Source organism: Mobula hypostoma, chromosome 12 (genome assembly GCF_963921235.1).
Source record: "Mobula hypostoma chromosome 12, sMobHyp1.1, whole genome shotgun sequence".
Taxonomy (NCBI): Eukaryota; Metazoa; Chordata; class Chondrichthyes; order Myliobatiformes; family Myliobatidae; genus Mobula; species Mobula hypostoma.
This window is the reverse complement of record NC_086108.1, coordinates 40315315-40332847: the sequence shown is the minus strand read 5'-3', so window position 1 is coordinate 40332847 and position 17533 is coordinate 40315315. Positions and strand designations below refer to the sequence as shown.

The 17533-nt window shown below is 39.7% G+C and overlaps 1 protein-coding gene across 9 annotated transcripts in view; it reads right to left on the bottom strand.

Moving 5' to 3' along the window:
- Positions 1-17533, bottom strand: part of ptprc (protein tyrosine phosphatase receptor type C) — a 298428-nt gene that overhangs the window by 118332 nt on the left and 162563 nt on the right. For 3 of the 9 annotated variants that reach the window (XM_063063878.1, XM_063063877.1, XM_063063882.1), the window contains one exon: positions 17322-17393. The exons of 4 other annotated variants lie outside the window; for them this stretch is intronic. In XM_063063878.1, coding sequence (XP_062919948.1) covers positions 17322-17393 — 72 coding nt within the window. Of the gene's footprint in view, positions 1-1878; positions 3527-17321; positions 17394-17533 lie in introns of those variants that run through there. 2 more of the 9 variants (XM_063063879.1, XM_063063880.1) reach the window with 1 other exon arrangement.

Sequence of the window (17533 nt, the reverse complement as noted above, 5' to 3'; positions counted from 1 at the left end):
TCCCATGAAATGCGTACTCTACACAACCTGGGACACCAGAGTACATCTTCGATTCTGAACTGCCATGGGTGCAGGAAGTGTTGTCAACTTGCAATAAGGGATAGGAGCGGAATTAGGCTATTCAGCCCATGAAACCTGCTCTGACATTTCATAAGACCATAAGATATAGGAGCAGAATTAAATCATTTGGCCTATCGAGTCTGCTCCGCCATTTCATCATGGCTGATCCATTTCTCTCTTGGCCCCAATCTCTCGCCTTCTATCTGCAATCTTTATGGCTTGACCAATCAAGAACCTATCAATCTCGACCTTAAATGCACCCAATGCCTGGGTCTCCACATCTGCTAGTGGCAACGAGTTCTACAGATTCATTACCATATGGATGAAGAAATTCTTCCTCATCTCCATTCTAAATGAATGTCACTCTCTTCTGAGGCTGTACCATTTGCTTCAAGACTACACCTACTACAGGAAACACCCTCTCTACATCTGCTCTATGTAGGCCTTAGAATCTTGAGAGAGTTCAATGAGACCCCCCGTCATTCTTCTAAATTTCAGTGAGTACAGTCACAGAGCCATGAAACACTGCTTATATGATAACCCTTTCATTCTCAAAATCATTCTGGTGAACCTCCTCTGAACCCTCTCCAATGTAAGCACATCCTTTCTTAGATAAGGGGTCCAATGTTGCTCACAATACCACAAGTGTCGTCTGACCAATGTGTTATAAACCTCAGCAGTACATTCTTGCTTTTATATTCTAATCCTCTCAAAACAAATGCTAACATTAAATTTGCATTCCTCATCTATAGCTCAATCTGCAAGTTTACCTTTAGGGAATCCTGCATGAGGATATCCAGGACCATTTGCACCTTGGATCTTTGAATCTTCTGTCCATTTACAAAATAGTCTATGCTTTTATTTCTTCTACCAAAGTGCATGACCATACACTTCCCAACAATTAGTTTTGCTATAAACTGTTAAAGAATGGCTTACACCAATCGCCTTATGAAGTGATTGGCTGGAAGACCAAAACTAACTAAAGCTATATAACCTGAAATGAAATAGTAATATGACAGCTCAGAACCATCAAATGCATTCTGTTCCATGTAGAAAGGCCAGTTTTTATACAAGCAAGCCTATTGAAAATAATAACAGTAATTATTTGGTTGAAATGTGGACAGAGGCTATGATCTAATGGAGAAACAAGATATAATACAATTGCACGTCCAAGCATTTTATCGACAATCACTTACAAATCCAAACAGAATGGAGACCAGCACAACAGGTCGCCTTTGATTTCTCCTCAGGCTTATGCTCTGGAAATAGATGTGAGCAGAAATGCTTTCATTGCTGAACCAATGCACTATTCATCAAAATACCTTCAGGATATTTGTGGCACACTATGAGTGTCTCAGGAACTCAGGAAGGGAGGACGTGAAATGTCAGGCCCTCTATACATAAGTTGTCTTTCCAGCAGAATTACTTTGAGGTAATAACTTTAATTGCTCATGTTTGGTAAGAAGATACAAGAACGGAGAAAGTCCACAAGAGTAAGACCAATTGAACATTGTGACAAACAACTGGTTACAATTCAATGAAATGAAACAAACCGCTCAGTTCCCAACACATCCAAGTCAATATCGATAGGATATCAATCCTATCCGTGTGCTACCAGTACTGATAAACACAAGAAGTTCTGCAGATGCTGGAAGTCCAGAGCAACACATATAAAATGCTGGAAGAAGGGTTTCCACCTGAAACCTTGACTGTCCATTCAGTCCCATAGATGCTGCCTGACCTGCTGTGTTCCTCCAGCATTTTGTGTGTGTTGCACAGAAATACTGATGTCAGAGTTAGGACTATTCATGGACATACTTGGACTGGTTGTGGTTGCTGATGGAGCCGTGCTGGCGTATGTGAGTGAAGAGTGATCTGCGGGATAAAGAAAACAGTGAGTGAAAATACATGCCACTAACAGAAGTATCATTAAAAATGCCCAGTCCTATGAAATGTGTGCCGTACACCACCTGGGATACCAAAGAATATCTTGTATTCTGAACGGCCACCGGTGCAGGAAGTGTGGTCAATTGCGGGTTAGCTCAAGATCTGAGTTCACTCTAGAATACATCTTGGTGACCACATTTCAGGATATAGCTACCCTGTAAGCTCAAGGTAATGCAGCCAGAGAGGCAGTTGGTGATTGCTAGATAAGCAAAGTTGAATAGGCAGTTAAGTTAGGAGGTCCTTTAAGGGCATCCATAGCCCTAATCAGTAGTTCATTCTGAATACAGATGATAGAATAAATTCTCCTGTCGAGTGAGGCCAGAGCCATGAAGATAGGTAACTTGAGAAGGTCGTCTCCAAATAAAGGGAGTGGTATGGACAAGACTTCAATACCTTGATAAGATAGTTGTGGCAGATGGACCTGTTCAGAAAACAGCATGTTGCCTCCTTGCAACCAACTTCGTGGTATCACTGAGCAGCTGATAGCCAGCTGTCAATACTCATATCAGTGCATTCAGTACAGTAGGGAAACAGGACAAGGTGATGTAGAGAGACAATAAGAAAGAGATTATGAGCAGGACCTTAAACATTGTAATCATTCAATTCATCACCACAGTGTAGCCAAGTGAGTACAGAAATAGAAACATTGTTCAGATGAATGAATGGTTGTAGAGATGGTGCAGGAAAGTGAGTCTTAAACTATCGGGATATTAGGAACAGTCTGGGGAAGTTGAAACATATATATGCCAAATGGGTTGTGTCTTAGTAGGCTGGCATCAAAATCTTCACAAATTTTCTGGTGCCACTGGAAACTATTGAAATGAGTTTGTCAGGGGAAGGAGAAACTGAGCAGATGTTCAGAAGGGGGAAAGCAGGCATGAAAATTTTAGCCTGAAAATTAGTAAGAAACAGGTAAGGAATTTAAAATGATGAGAATGGAATAGCAAATATCTAATGGTGTGAGAGGCATGAGGCAGATAAGCAAAGGCTCTGATAGACATGTCGAAGTATGTTGATCGAGAACTACACAGATGGTCATAGACTTTTGCGTGAACTGGGGGGAGGGGGTTATAAAGAAGGAGAGATTACAATAATGGATCAATAAACAACCATAGTTGTGAGAATGGATGTTAGAAAGACAATTAGTGAGGAAGTTGAACTGATAACTATGGAAAATAAGTATGCTGGGAGTGAGACTGTTGAGGGAAGTTGAAGAGCAAGTTTATGGGCAATGTTACGGGCAACAAAAAATTAAGGAAGGAGTAGAAATGGTGAGGTTAATATTGGGATATTATAATTACCAAATTTAATGGCATATTTTCATCACAAATAGTACATGGCAGTTAAAATTCCTAAATTGCTTTGAGAGAACTTGCCACTGTTAGCAGCTTCCGTGGATGTGACTGATACTGATACCGATGAAGTATTCACTGCTGAAGGAGCCATGCTGGTGGATGTGCGTGACGAGTGAGCTGTTGGGAGATCAGAAATGTGAGAAGAGGTGCATGTAACATCCAGACAGATAGAAATCACATCATCAGCTTCACTGTGAACTGAGAAGGAATGCCTTACACCACTCACCTTCCAAATGGTTAGCAACAGGATTTAACGAAGCTTGAGTGCATAGAGAAAGCCATTTGGTAATAGACTAAATTAGCTGCCTTTAAATATTGCTTTAAATCTGCAAGACAGGATTTACACTGTGGACATACTTATCCATTTGTTAATGTAGTGTTCACTGATGAAGAAGCCGTGCTAGTGGCTGTAAGTGCTGAGTGATCTGTCAGAAGGAAAAAAGTGGGAAGAATCGTGCACGCCATACAGCCTAAGACCATAAAGCAACAAGAGAGAGGAGCAGAATTAATCTATTCAGCTCATCAAATGTGCTCTGATATTTCCTAAGACCATAATATATAGGAGCAGAATTAAGTCATTTGGCCTATCAAGTCTGCTCCACCATTTCATCATGGCTGATCCATTTCTCTCTCAGCCCCAGTCTCCTGCCTTCTACCTGTAATCTTTATGGCTTGACTAATCAAGAACCTATCAGTCTCCACCTTAAACGTACCCAGTGCTCGGGCCTCCACAACTGTCTGTGGCAATGAATTCCACAGATTCAATACCATATGGCTCAAGAAATTCCTCCTCATTTCCATTCTCAATCAATGTCTGCCTCTTGTGATGCTGTACCCTTTGTTTCAAGACTACCCCTACTATGGGAAACATCTTCTCTACATCTACTCTACGTAGGCTTTTCAAAATTTGATAGTTCAATGAGATCACCAGACATTCTTCTAAATTTCAGTGAGTACAGTCACAGAGCCATGAAACTCTGCCAATAGGATAACCCTTTCATTCTCAAAATCATTCTGGTGAACCTCCTCTGAACCCTCTCCAATGTAAGCACATTCTTTCTTAGATGAGGAGTCCATGGTTGCTCACAATGCCACAAGTGTTATCTGACCAATGCGTTATAAACCTCAGCAGTACATTCTTGCTTTTATATTCTAATCCTCTCAAAACAAATGCTAACATTAAATTTGCATTCCTCATCTATAGCTCAATCTGCAAGTTTACCTTTAGGGAATCCTGCATGAGGACATCCAGGACCATTTGCACCTTGGATCTTTGAATCTTCTGTCCATTTACAAAATAGTCTATGCTTTTATTTCTTCTACCAAAGTGCATGACCATACACTTCCCAACAATTAGTTTTGCTATAAACTGTTAAAGGATGGCTTACACCAATCTCCTTATGAATAGTTGTCTGAGTGATCGGCTAAAAGACTAAAATTAACTAAAGTTATATAACCTGAAACGAAATAGTAATATGACAGCTCAGAACCATCAAATGCATTCTGTTCATTGTAGAAAGGCCAGTTCTTATACAAGCAAGCCTTTTGAAAATAATAACAGTAATTATTTGGTTGAAATGTGGACAGAGGCTGTGATCTAATGGAGAAACAAGATATATTACAATTGCGTGTCCAAGCATTTTATCAACAATCACTTACAAATCCAAACAGAATGGAGACCAGCACAACAGGTCGCCTTTGATTTCTCCTCAGGCTTATGCTCTGGAAATAGATGTGAGCAGAAATGCTTTCATTTCTGAACCAATGCACTATTCATCAAAATACCTTCAGGATATTTGTGGCACACTATGAGTGTCTCAGGAAGTCAGGAAGGGAGGACGTGAAATGTCAGGCCCTCTATACATAAGGTGTCTTTCCAGCAGAATTACTTTGAGGTAATAACTTCAATTGCCCATGTTTGGTAAGAAGATACAAGAACGGAGAAAGTCCACAAGAGTAAGACCAATTGAACATTGTGACAAACAACTGGTTACAACTTAATGAAATGAGACAAGCCGCTCGGTTCCCAACACATCCAAGTCAATATTGATAGGATATCGATCCTAACCATGTGCTACCAGTACTGATAAACACAAGAAGTTCTGCAGATGCTGGAAGTCCAGAGCAACACATATAAAATGCTGGAAGAAGGGTTTCCACCTGAAACCTTGACTGTCCATTCAGTCCCATAGATGCTGCCTGACCTGCTGTGTTCCTCCAGCATTTTGTGTGTGTTGCACAGAAATACTGATGTCAGAGTTAGGACATACTTGGACTGGTTGTGGTTGCTGATGAAGCCGTGCTGGTGTATGTGAGTGAAGAGTGATCTGCGGGATAAAGAAAACAGTGAGTGAAAATACATGCCACTAATGGAAATATCATTAAAAATGCACAGTCCCATGAAATGTTTGCCCTACACAACCTGGGACACCAGAGTACATCTTGTATTCTGAACTGCCACAGGTGCAGGAAGTGTTGTCAACTGTGGGTTAGCTCAACCTCCAAGATCACTCTGGAATATATCTTGGTCATTACATTTCAGGATATAGCCACTATGTAGCTCAAGAAAAAGCTACCAGAGAGGCTGTAGGTGATTGCTAGATAAGCAAAGTTGAATAGGCAGGTCAGCTGGGAGGTCCTTCGAGGGCATCTATAGTCCTAATCAGTAGTCCATTCTAAATACAGATGGGACAATAGTTTCTCCTGTAAAGTGAGACCACAGCAATATAAATAGCGCCTAAAGTAGTTCATCTCCAAATAAAGGGAGTGGAATGGACAAGACTTCAAAAGCTCAACAAGATGGTAGTGGTAGATGGACATGATTTCAAAACAGCACGTTTCCTCCTTGGCACCAACATGATGGTATCACTGAGCAGCTGATAGCCAGATGTCAAGACCCATATCTGTGCATTCAGTATAGGTGGAAAATAGGACAAGGTGATGTCGATAGACAATAAGAAAGAGATTATGAGCAGGATCTGAAACATTGATGTCATTGGATTCATCACAATTGTGTAGACAAGTGAGTACAGAAATAGAAACATTGTACAGATGAATGAATAGTTGTAGAAATGATGCAGGAATGTGAGACTTAGATTATTGGGATATTGGGAACAGTCTAGGGAAGTTCAAACATATATATACCAAATAGAATGCATCTCCATAGGCTGGGATCAAAATCTTCACAAATTTTCTGGTGCCATTGGAAGCTATTTAAATGAGTTTCTCAGGGAAGGAGACACTGAGCAGATGTTCAGAAGGGGGAAAGCAGGCATGAAAATATTAGCCTAAAAATTAGTAAGAGACTGGTAAGGAGTTTAAAATAATGAAAATGGGATAGCAAACAATTAATTGTGTGAGAACCATGAGGCAGATAAGCGAAACTCTGATAAAAATGGAGAGATGCAATAATGGGTCTATAAACAACCATAGTTGTGTGAAAGGATGTTGGAAAGATGATTGGTGAAGAAGTTGAACTGATGACTACGGAAAATAAGTATGTTGGGAGTGAGAATGTTGAGGGAAATTGAACAGCAAGTTTACAGGCAATGTTATAATCCACATAAAAACATAAGGGAGGAGTGGAAGTGGTGACGTTAATATCAGAATATTTAATTACCAAATTTAATGGCATATATTGATTACAATTAGTACAGGGCAGAGAAAACTCTTAAATCGCACTGAGAGAACTTGCCAATATTAGGAGCTTTCGTAGCTTTGACTGATACTGATACCGATGAAGTATTCACTGCTGAAGTAGCCGTGCTGGTGAGTGTGAGTGACGAGTGATCTGTTGGAAGATCAGAAATGTGAGGAGACGCATGCAACATCCAAACTAATAGAAACCACATCCTCAGCTTCACTATGAACTGAGATGGAATAGCTTATACCATTCACCTTCCAAACGGTTATCAACAGGATTTAACTGAACTTGTCTGCATGGCAAAACTCGTACGGTAATATACTAAATTAGCTGCCTTTAAATTAATGTTAGATGCTGTCAATGTATTGTTAGCATGCAGTTTTTTTTAACATATTGCTTTAAATATGTAAGACAGGATCATCCCTGTGGACATATTGAACCATTTGTTAATGTAGTGTTCACTGATGAAGAAGCCGTGCTAGTGGCTGTAAGTGCTGAGTGATCTGTCAGAAGAAAAATAGTGGGAAGTGCAGTGCACGCCAAACAGCCCAAGACCATAAGGCAAAAAGAGAGAGGAGCAGAATTAATCTATTCAGCCCATCAAATGTGCTCCGACATTTCGTAAGACCATAATATATAGGAGCAGAAATAAGTCATTTGGCCCACTGAGTCTGCTCCACCATTTCATCATGGCTGATCCATTTCTCTCTCAGCCCCAATCTCCTGCCTTCTACCTGCAATCTTTATGGCTTGACTAATCAAGAACCTATCAATCTCCACCTCAAATGTACCCAGTGCCCGAGCCTCCACAACTGTCTGTGGCAATGAATTCCACAGATTCAATACCATATGGCTCAAGAAATTCCTCCTCATTTCCATTCTCAATCAATGTCCTCCTCTTGTGATGCTGTACCCTTTGTTTCAAGACTACCCCTACGATAGTTTTGATAGGAAACATCCTCTCTACATCTACTCCATGTAGGCTTTTCAAAATTTGATAGTTCAATGAGATCCCCAGACAGTATTCTAAATTTCAGTGAGTACAGTCACAGAGCCATGAAACTCTGCCGATAGGATAACCCTTTCATTCTCAAAATCATTCTGGTGAACCTCCTCTAAACCCTCTCCAATGTAAGCACATCTTTTCTTAGATGAGAAGTCCATGGTTGCTCACAATGCCACAAGTGTTGTCTGACCAATGCCTTATAAACCTCAGCAGTACATTCTTGCTTTTACATTCTAATTCTCTCAAAACAAATACTAACATTAAATTTGCATTCCTCATCAATAACTCAGTCTGCAAGTTCACCTTTAGGGAATCCTGCACGAGGACATCCAGGACCATTTGCACCTTGGATCTTTGAAACTTCTGTCCATTTACAAAATAGTCTATGCTTTTATTTCTTCTACCAAGGTGCATGACCATACACGTCCCAACATAAGTTTTGCTATAACCTGTTAAAGAGTGGCTTACACCAATCTCTTCACGAACAGTTATCTGAGTGGCAGACCAAAGCTAACTAAAGCTACATAACCTGCAATGAAATATTTAAATGATGACTCAGACCCAACAAGTGCATGCTGTGTACAATGTAGAAAGACCACATTTCATTCAAGCAAACATTTTGAAATTAGTAACAACTATTTCTTTTGGTTGGATTGTGGATAAAGGCTCTGATCTAATGGAGAACTAAACCATGAACAGCAAGATGTATTACAATTGCATGTACAAGCATTTTATCAAGAATCACTAACAATTCCAAACAGAATGGAGACCAGCCCAACAGGTCTCCTTTGATTTCTCCTCAGGCTTATGCTCTGGAAATAGATGTGAGCAGGAATGGTTTCATCACTGAACCAATGTACTTTACCTTGAGAATATTTGTGGCACACTGTGAGTGTCTTAGGATATCAAGAAGGGAGGAGGTGAAAGGACAGGCCCTCAATAGAGAATCAGAATCAGGTTTATTATCACTGGCATGTGACATAAGGTGTCTTTCCAGCAGACTACTTTGAGGTAATAACTACAATTGCCCATGATTAGTAAGAAGATACAAATGGAGAAAGTCTATAAGAATAAGACCAATTGAACATTGTGACAAACAACTGGTTACGACATAGTGAGATGGAACAGGCCCCTCAGTCCCCTCAGTCCCCAACACTTCCTCGTCAATACACTATAGGACGTATACCTTGTGGTACCAAAATAAGAAGATGATGTGTTTCCATAAAGATAAATGAAGCTTAATGAAGGTTATTGCTGATGCACCATTTACAGGATGTAATCAAAGACCAATGGTCTGTACAGGAGTAATGGTCTGTGCCCGAAATATACTTATAAACATTATATAATCAGTCATTTACAATGAATATAATACAAGGATAATTCAATCGGGCAAACCTAGAAATTTATTTTTAAAAGTCTCAAGTGCCAATTTAGCCTAAAAGAATTAGTTTTTTGAATCACCTCTTCAATGCTGTGATTCTCAATGGATGTAGAGGACGTTCTAGTCATATGGTAAATAGTGATGCAAACATTATCAGAACAACAAAGGGGCTGTATAAAAATGTTAGAGGTGATGTAAATTCATTGGGGATATCAATAGTGATAAACACAAGATATTCTGCAGATGCTGGAAGTCCAGAGCAACACATATAAAATACTGGAAGAAGGGTTTCCACCTGAAACCTCGACTGTCCATTCATTCCCATAGATGCTGCCTGACCTGCTGATTTCCTCCAGCATTTTGTGTGTGTTGCACAGAAATACTGATGTCAGAGTTAGAACTATTCATGGACATACTTGCACTAGTTGTGGTTACTGATGGAGCCGTGCTGGTGTATGTGAGTGAAGAGTGATCTGCGGGATAAAGAAAACAGTGAGTGAAAATACATGCCACAAATGGAAATATCAGTAGAAATTCCCAGTCCCATGAAATGCGTGCCCTATATCACCTGGGACACCAGAGTATTTCTTCTATTGTGAACTGCCACGGGTGCAAGAAGAGTTGTCAACTATGGGTTAGCCTTTAGGGAATCCTGCACGAGGATTCCCATGGCCATTTGCACCTCACATTTTAGAACTTTCTGCCGATTTTAAAAGAAGTCTATTCTTTTGTTTCTGCTGCCAAAGTGCATGACCATACACTTACCAACACTTCAGCTTTGCTATAAACTGTTAAAGAATTGCTTACACCAATCTCCTTACAAATAGTTGTCGGAGTGAACTGCTGGAAGACCAAAACTCAAGGCTATAAAAGCCAAAATGAAATATTAATATGATGGCTCAGATCCATCAAATCCATGCTGTGTACCATGTAGAAAGGCCAGATTGATGCAAGCAAGCCTTTTGAAAGTAATTTCTTTTGGTTGAATTGTGGACAAAGGCTGTAATCTAAAGGAGAAACTGAACCCTAAGCAGCAATATATATTACAATTGTATGTACAAGCATTTTATCAACAATCACTTAGAAATCCAAATAGAATTACTGAAAGTAGTAACACATTGTTTTCTTAGCTAAATTAATACAGATTTAGCCTTGTGAAGAACTTGGCTATTTATTCCAGTATTCTGGTTATTGTAGTGGTGTGGATGATATAATGTTTCCGTTATAAATAGAAACTCGTGGTCTCAAAGTAGCAGAGATGCTGTGAAAGGTCATTCAAAATGGTACAATTTAACAAGGACATTCATGCTACTGGTCATCAGCCATCAATATTGATGAAATGTTGCAGTAAAAAAGTATGCATATATATTGAGTGAATAAAGCAGTCACTCACTAATGGTTATGATCAATTAGAAACCTGGTGGAAGCTCTAAACTGGGAATTACAATTTCCTGTCTCATTTAAACTCAAGTTTAATAAAACCTTTTGCTTTATACTTGTAAACTCTTTGAAAGGAATTACATAAACATCGTTTTCCATGGTAAACTAAGCACCAGCTACCTTGAAAACGCATGGATTTTCTCCCATCAAGAGTGCAGTAGAAGGAAAATTAAGCAGAAAAAAAGTCTGAGTAATAAAGTAATAATTGGATAACAAACATCAGATGATTAGATGGAGACAATCTGCTGACAAAGCATACTTAAACCTGGTGTGACTGTTATTGGAGCCATGCTGGTGGATATGAGTGCTAACTGATTACCTCAAAGAACAAAAGCGAGAATTCTAATGCATCTCACAACCGAATATACAAATGTTATACAGTAGCTTAGGCTTTGCTATAAAGTATAAAGAAATGGCAAACAGTATTCTTACAAATGGTTGCCCACCATCTTTAAAAGGATTATCAGCATGAACCAGATCTTTTGCTGTTACATTGGGCATTTTCAAAGAGAGGATCCACGGCCTCATTTAGCAAATCAAATGGAAAGAAAGTCAGCTGGTCGTTGCCGGCATACCTGTCCTACGTAGCAAAGTTCTTCCAGGAGAACGCCTTTGACCACAGGGCCATCGGGCAGTGGTCAGCACGTAATGTCCTGCAGGCACTGCAGGAGAAGGACGTGATGGACACAGTGGGGTGGTTCTCTGAGCAGACTGTCCAGTTCATCTGGCAAAATGCCTCATCGCCAGATCTCACCAACAGGCACCAAGACCTCGCCTGGCTGGCGGTGAGAGGGGCCCTCCCAGTCAGAGACCTCCTGTACGCCCAGAACGTCGTCTCCGCACCCCACTGCCCACGGGAGGACTGCAGTGAGGAGTCTGTGACCCACTTCTTTGCACACTGCCAGTTCGCAAAGAGGGTGTGGAGGAGGATGGACGGGCTAGTGTCAGGTTTCATCCCCAGCAGCTGCGTAACAGAGGACTCTCTGATCTATGGGCTGTTCCCGGTGCACACGGAGACCAACATCCGGTGCTGCTGGCAGATCATCAACTCGGTGAAAGACGCTCTTTGGTCGGCCCGAAACTTGATGATCTACCAGCACATGGAGATGTCCGTGGGAGAATGCTGCCGACTGGCACATTCTCGGCTGCAGGAGTACGTGCTGAGGGAAGCACTGAAACTCGGTGCAGCCACCGCAAGGGCCCGGTGGGGAAGGACCACAGTATAGGTTTCTCCACCCATGGGAGTGGGAGGGGTCGGGAGGCGGGGAGTATACCCCTCAACAATGATATGGTAAGCTGAACTACCGGAGTGCCACATGGGTGGCTATAAATACGGATATGTACTGACTATAATGGAAACGTATGTAAATGATGGAAAGTTATTGAATGGTTTATAGTATATATTTATTTTTGAATACAGTATATTTTGAAATTTAAAAAATGGAAAGAAAGGTTATCAACCAGTCAGATAGAAGAAGCAGGTAAAAACGAGCAATATAGAAAACTATACTGATCAGGGGTTCCCAACCTTTTTTTATGCCATGGACCAATACCATTAAACAAAGGGTCCCTGGACCCTAGGTTGGGAACCCCTGGAGATTGTTCCATATGGGCCATTATAAAGGTCGGGATACAGCTAGAGAATTATATTAAAGATATTAAGAATAAAGATAAGGTCTACTTAAAACTAAATGTTGGCATTCAACATAATATAGCAGGATCAGGATTTGGTAGCTTGGGTTCTTAAATCTCCCCAGCCAATCAATATGATCTTGGCTGGTCTCCCTCAGTCTCAAGTCCCCTTCTGTGTTAGGTCTTCACAGCTCTCCATTTCCCAAACTTTATCTACTTCCTCTGTAAATACCTCCAATGATCTAACCTTCTCAACCCTCTGGGGTAAAGAATTCCAGAGATTTGCTCCCCCCTTGAGAGAATGTTGTTCGTGCACCTCAGATTTAAATGATTCCCACCCAAAAAAAAAGGACAGAAAAAGATTTAGCCCGAAATGTAGATGTTTTATTGAGCACTAGGAACAAGCAGAGGAATGGGATGATTTAAAAAGATGAAACAAACAGCAGCTACTGATGGATTCTATAAAATAAATAGTTCCACCCTGCATTATCCTTTCAAAATTTACACTCATTTTGTAATTATTAAATCCTGCTGAAATAATGAGTGCATGTGGATTGTACAGCATTCTCATCTGCGAGGCAACACACATTAACAGAGGTTTACCGCAGCTTATTTTTCAGAAGTTCCTTTAATTTAATATAAGGGAATTTTGCAGACACAGCCAGGATCAGAAATAATCAAAATCATTAATCCCTCAGCAAAACTCTCTGTGGATGCCTCCTGATTAGCAGAATATTTCTTATTTCAGATTTTCACCACCTGCACTATTTTGCAGTTACATGTAACTTCCTGATGATCTTGTTACCCTAAACTGTTATTTAGTGCAATTTGCTTCAGGTCACATTTGAAAATGAATTTCTACAGAGGTTCTACATGCAGTGATGGTAATCCCAAAGGTGCAAAGTTGCTGATAACCTAAAGACTTATGCATTTAATAGAGCTTTTGTTGATGCCAGAGATGTTATTGGTCTTGTTTAGTTGCAGCTATAAGTGTTCAGCAGAACCCAGGCAACAAGAACACTGTCATTTCTAAAGTATTACCAATGTAGAAGTACATCAAACAAGAAAATCCATACGATGTTGCATACAGTAAAGATAAATACACCAAACATTTTGTCTCAATCATTTGTATTCTCCGTGCATTGCGATGTAGAGAATATTTTCTTCACAATGTCTAACGAAATCCAAACAGAATCATGTTGAATGAGAAAAAATATTACATTTAAAATATCATTCAATCTTTTGATTGAGCAAAAATAATTCACTTTGATTCTGACATCATTTCGTGAAAATCAAATCTTATCAAAACATTACAGACACGACCTGTTGTAATCGGTGGACCTACTTGAGGCTGTTGTGATTGAAGTAGTCACTGTTGGAAGGAAATGAGTGTGAGCTGTAATACCATACCTGAAAAGCTGGAAACCACAGCCCAGTCTTTGCTGTAAAGCAGGATGGAATGGATTTTCAGATTTTCCCTTTGCAAGTGGTTTTATTCAGCTTGTCACAAAACTTTCTAAAGGTAGTTTGAATTTGGTGCTTTTCACCGAAAACCTGATACAGACAATAGTTTGCAGCCATTTGTTTTATAAACATTAGGATTTTAAAACACAAAGCTGTGATATCTCTGTGGACCTGCTTGGAACCTTTGCAAATGAAATAGTTACTGCTGGTGGAGCCGTGCTGGTGGGTGTGAGTGATGAGAGATCTGCAGGAAGAACAGAAAACTGAAGAGTAATGCATGCCACAGCCAGAAAGGAAGTAACTACAACCAACACTGTGCTATAAAGTGGGAAGGAGCTATTTACACCGCTCTCCACCTCAAATGGTCCTCAATGTACTTTAACTGTGCTTTTCAGCACAATACAAACAGTCTGGGAATGATTTTAATTTGCATCCTTAAGGGAAAATTACATGCCAGCAATAAGTTCTGGGCACTTATTATGCATTTGATTTTGAAAATGAAAAGCCAGTGCATCTCTGTGGACAATCAGGGACGTGCTTTGAATGTAGTAGTGTTGGTGGCCAGTGGCCGTGAGTGCGATTGAAGAGTGAAAATCTAAAGTGTGAGGAGTAGTGCCTGGTACACCTCAACACATGCAACCCACAGGCTGGGTTTCAGACCAAATCTTCAGATGCATTATTCCCCCACCCCAAATAAATGAGGTTCAGATGACTTGATTTTCAATGTCATTACACAAGTTTGCATAAGCCTTTGTTTGACATTAACCAATATATTAACATCCATGTGACTTAAAAACCCAAATCCTTTTAGATCCTTTTGTTTTAGATTTCCGTCAATATAGTACAGATATGGAAAAATTCAACTTGAATTGCTGCTCTCTCTGTGAAATTAAGGTTACCACAGGGAAAGAACAGAGGACTGGGATTATATAAACAGCTTAAACAAAAAGCTACAGCTGATTAATTCACCAACTCTTCAATGCTATATTATTCTTTATGATTCTATAATCATTATGTAATTATCAAATCCCACTGAATTGTTGAGGACATGTGATTTGTACAGCATTCTCCTCTGCAAGGCAACTCAGCATGTTAGCACCCTGTATGGGATCTGGAGAAAGATTGAATTAGGTATCATTAAGGGTTTAGAAGAATGTCAATACATCTTGCACATACGGTTTCTGAAGATTGGGATTTAAAAATAAAAAGCAAGATCATCTCTATGGATCTACTTGAACCTGCTATAAATAAGATGTTCACTGATGAAGAGGCCGTGCTGGTGAATGTGAGTGAGGAGTGACCTGTAGGAAGATCAAATGTGAGAGGAATAATGCATGGGATACCTGAATAGATAGGAATGAACGTCTAACTCTTCAGGAATCGTTCACATCATTCTCATTGCTAACAGTTGTCCACAGACTTTAACTGAACTTGATTAGTTTTGAGTAAGCCTGCTGATGAAAGACTAAATTTGATGTGAGTATGACAAGTAGAAAGCACAATTGGGCATCAACCAATCAGTGAAGAGGCTACACAAAGAGCAAAATAAAAGTTAAAATGCAATCTAAGTCATATTTCCATCATTGCTCCAAGGAATATAATGAAGGTTGAATCCTAGAAACTCTATTATGAAGTACATGTTGAACAAATATTAAATTTTAACTTAAGGTAAATTCTGGCATTTTAAAATACCTGAAGCATCATTTCTCCTGAGAAACCTGGAGTTATTGGTCAGAAGTTCTTTCAGTTTAATATCAGAAAATGCAGCAAACAGAGAGCAGATTAGAAATGATCAAATTCATTATTTCAGCAAAATTCTCCATGGTTGTTTCCTAATGAGCTAAGAAAATGGCGAATTCTTCTTATTTCAGATTTACACCTTCTACACTATTTTGCACTTACATGCAACTTCTCAAAGAAGTAGTTACCATGACTTTACACTGGTATTCAGTATGATAACAAGATGGGTAACTTTTTTCAAGTCACATTTGAAAATGGGTTTCTAGAGGTTCCACACGTAGAGCCAGTAATCCCAAACTGCCGAAGATCAGGGAAAGATTGCTAATAAGCTGAAGGTTTCTGCATTTAGCAGGGTATTTATTAATACCAGAGGTGATTTCAGTCTTGTTGAGTGGGAGCCATTGATGCTCAGCAAAACCCAGGTTACAAGACCACTCTCATTCATAATGTATCATCAATGTAGACATGCTTCCAACAAGAAAAGCTGGATGACTTGACGCATTGTCCTCAAAGATAATATATTGCGGCTATTTGTTTTTTTAAGCATTTTGATTAAAAAACAACTGGGGAACCTCTGTGGACCTACTTGGATTTTTTGCAGATGAAGTAGTGACTGATGGTGAAGCTGTGCTGGTGAGTGTGCGTGATGAATGATCTGCTGGAAGAACAAAAGCGTGATGAGCAATGCGTGCCACATCTGAACAGAAGGAAACTACAATATTCTCTTTACTATAGAGCGGGAGGGAGTTATTTACACCATTCTCCTCCACAGATGGCTGTCAACACATTTAAACTGTGCTTCTCAGCCACAACCAAACTGTCTAGAAATGCCTCCAATTTATATCCTTGAAAGAAACTTAGACTTGGACAATAATACATTGTAGGCACTTCTTACACATCTTAATTTGAAACTGAAAAGCCATTGCATCTCTGTGGACTTGCAGAAGCCTGTTGTGAATGTAGTAGTAACTGCTGGTGTCCAATGCCTGTGAGTATGGGTGAAAAGTGGAAGAACTAAAGTGTGTGAGGGGCACTGCCTTAACACACAGAAACCGGTGGCTGGATTTCAGACTGAACCATAATATACATTATTTTTCCCCAACAGTTTAGGGCTCCAATGACTGCTTCTTTTTCAACCTGATGGGATTAAACTAATTTAAGTACATTTTTTGACATTAAGCACGATATTAAAATTTGTCTAACATAGCTCTTTTTGGAATCCTTCATTTTAGACTTCTGCCTAATTACCACAGATCATGAAAACAGGTAGTTTCAGCCTTAATTGCCATTGCCTCTATGAAATCAAGGTAACCAAAGAGAAAGAGCAGAAGTATGGGATTATTTAAATAGTTTAAACAAACAGCAGCTGCTGATGGATTCATCAAATTGAGTTCTTCAGTACTACTATACGCTTCTATTCTACAGTCATTCTGTAACTTTCCACCAAATCATTGAGGGCACGTAGTTTCTACAGCATTCTCCTCTGAGAGGTAACACACTCTAACTGGGCTTCATAGCACTGACGACGGTACCTGGAGGTGGACTGAAGTTGGTGATTTTATTGAAAAATAAGAACAATCAATACACTTTGTAAAGATTTGGAATTAAATATAAAACATCTTGATAAAAACAACTTTATCGCCATGAACCTACTTGAACCTGCTACAGTTGAAGTGTGCACTGATGAAGAAGCTGTGCTGGTGGATGTGAATGCTGAGTGACCTGCTGGAAGAACAAAAGTGAGAGGAATAATACATACGATATCAGAATAGATAGAAACAAAAGCAGAGACTTCACTACAAGCTCTAGAGGAACGGCTCATATAATTCTCATTGCATACAGTTGCCCACAGATTTCAACTGAAG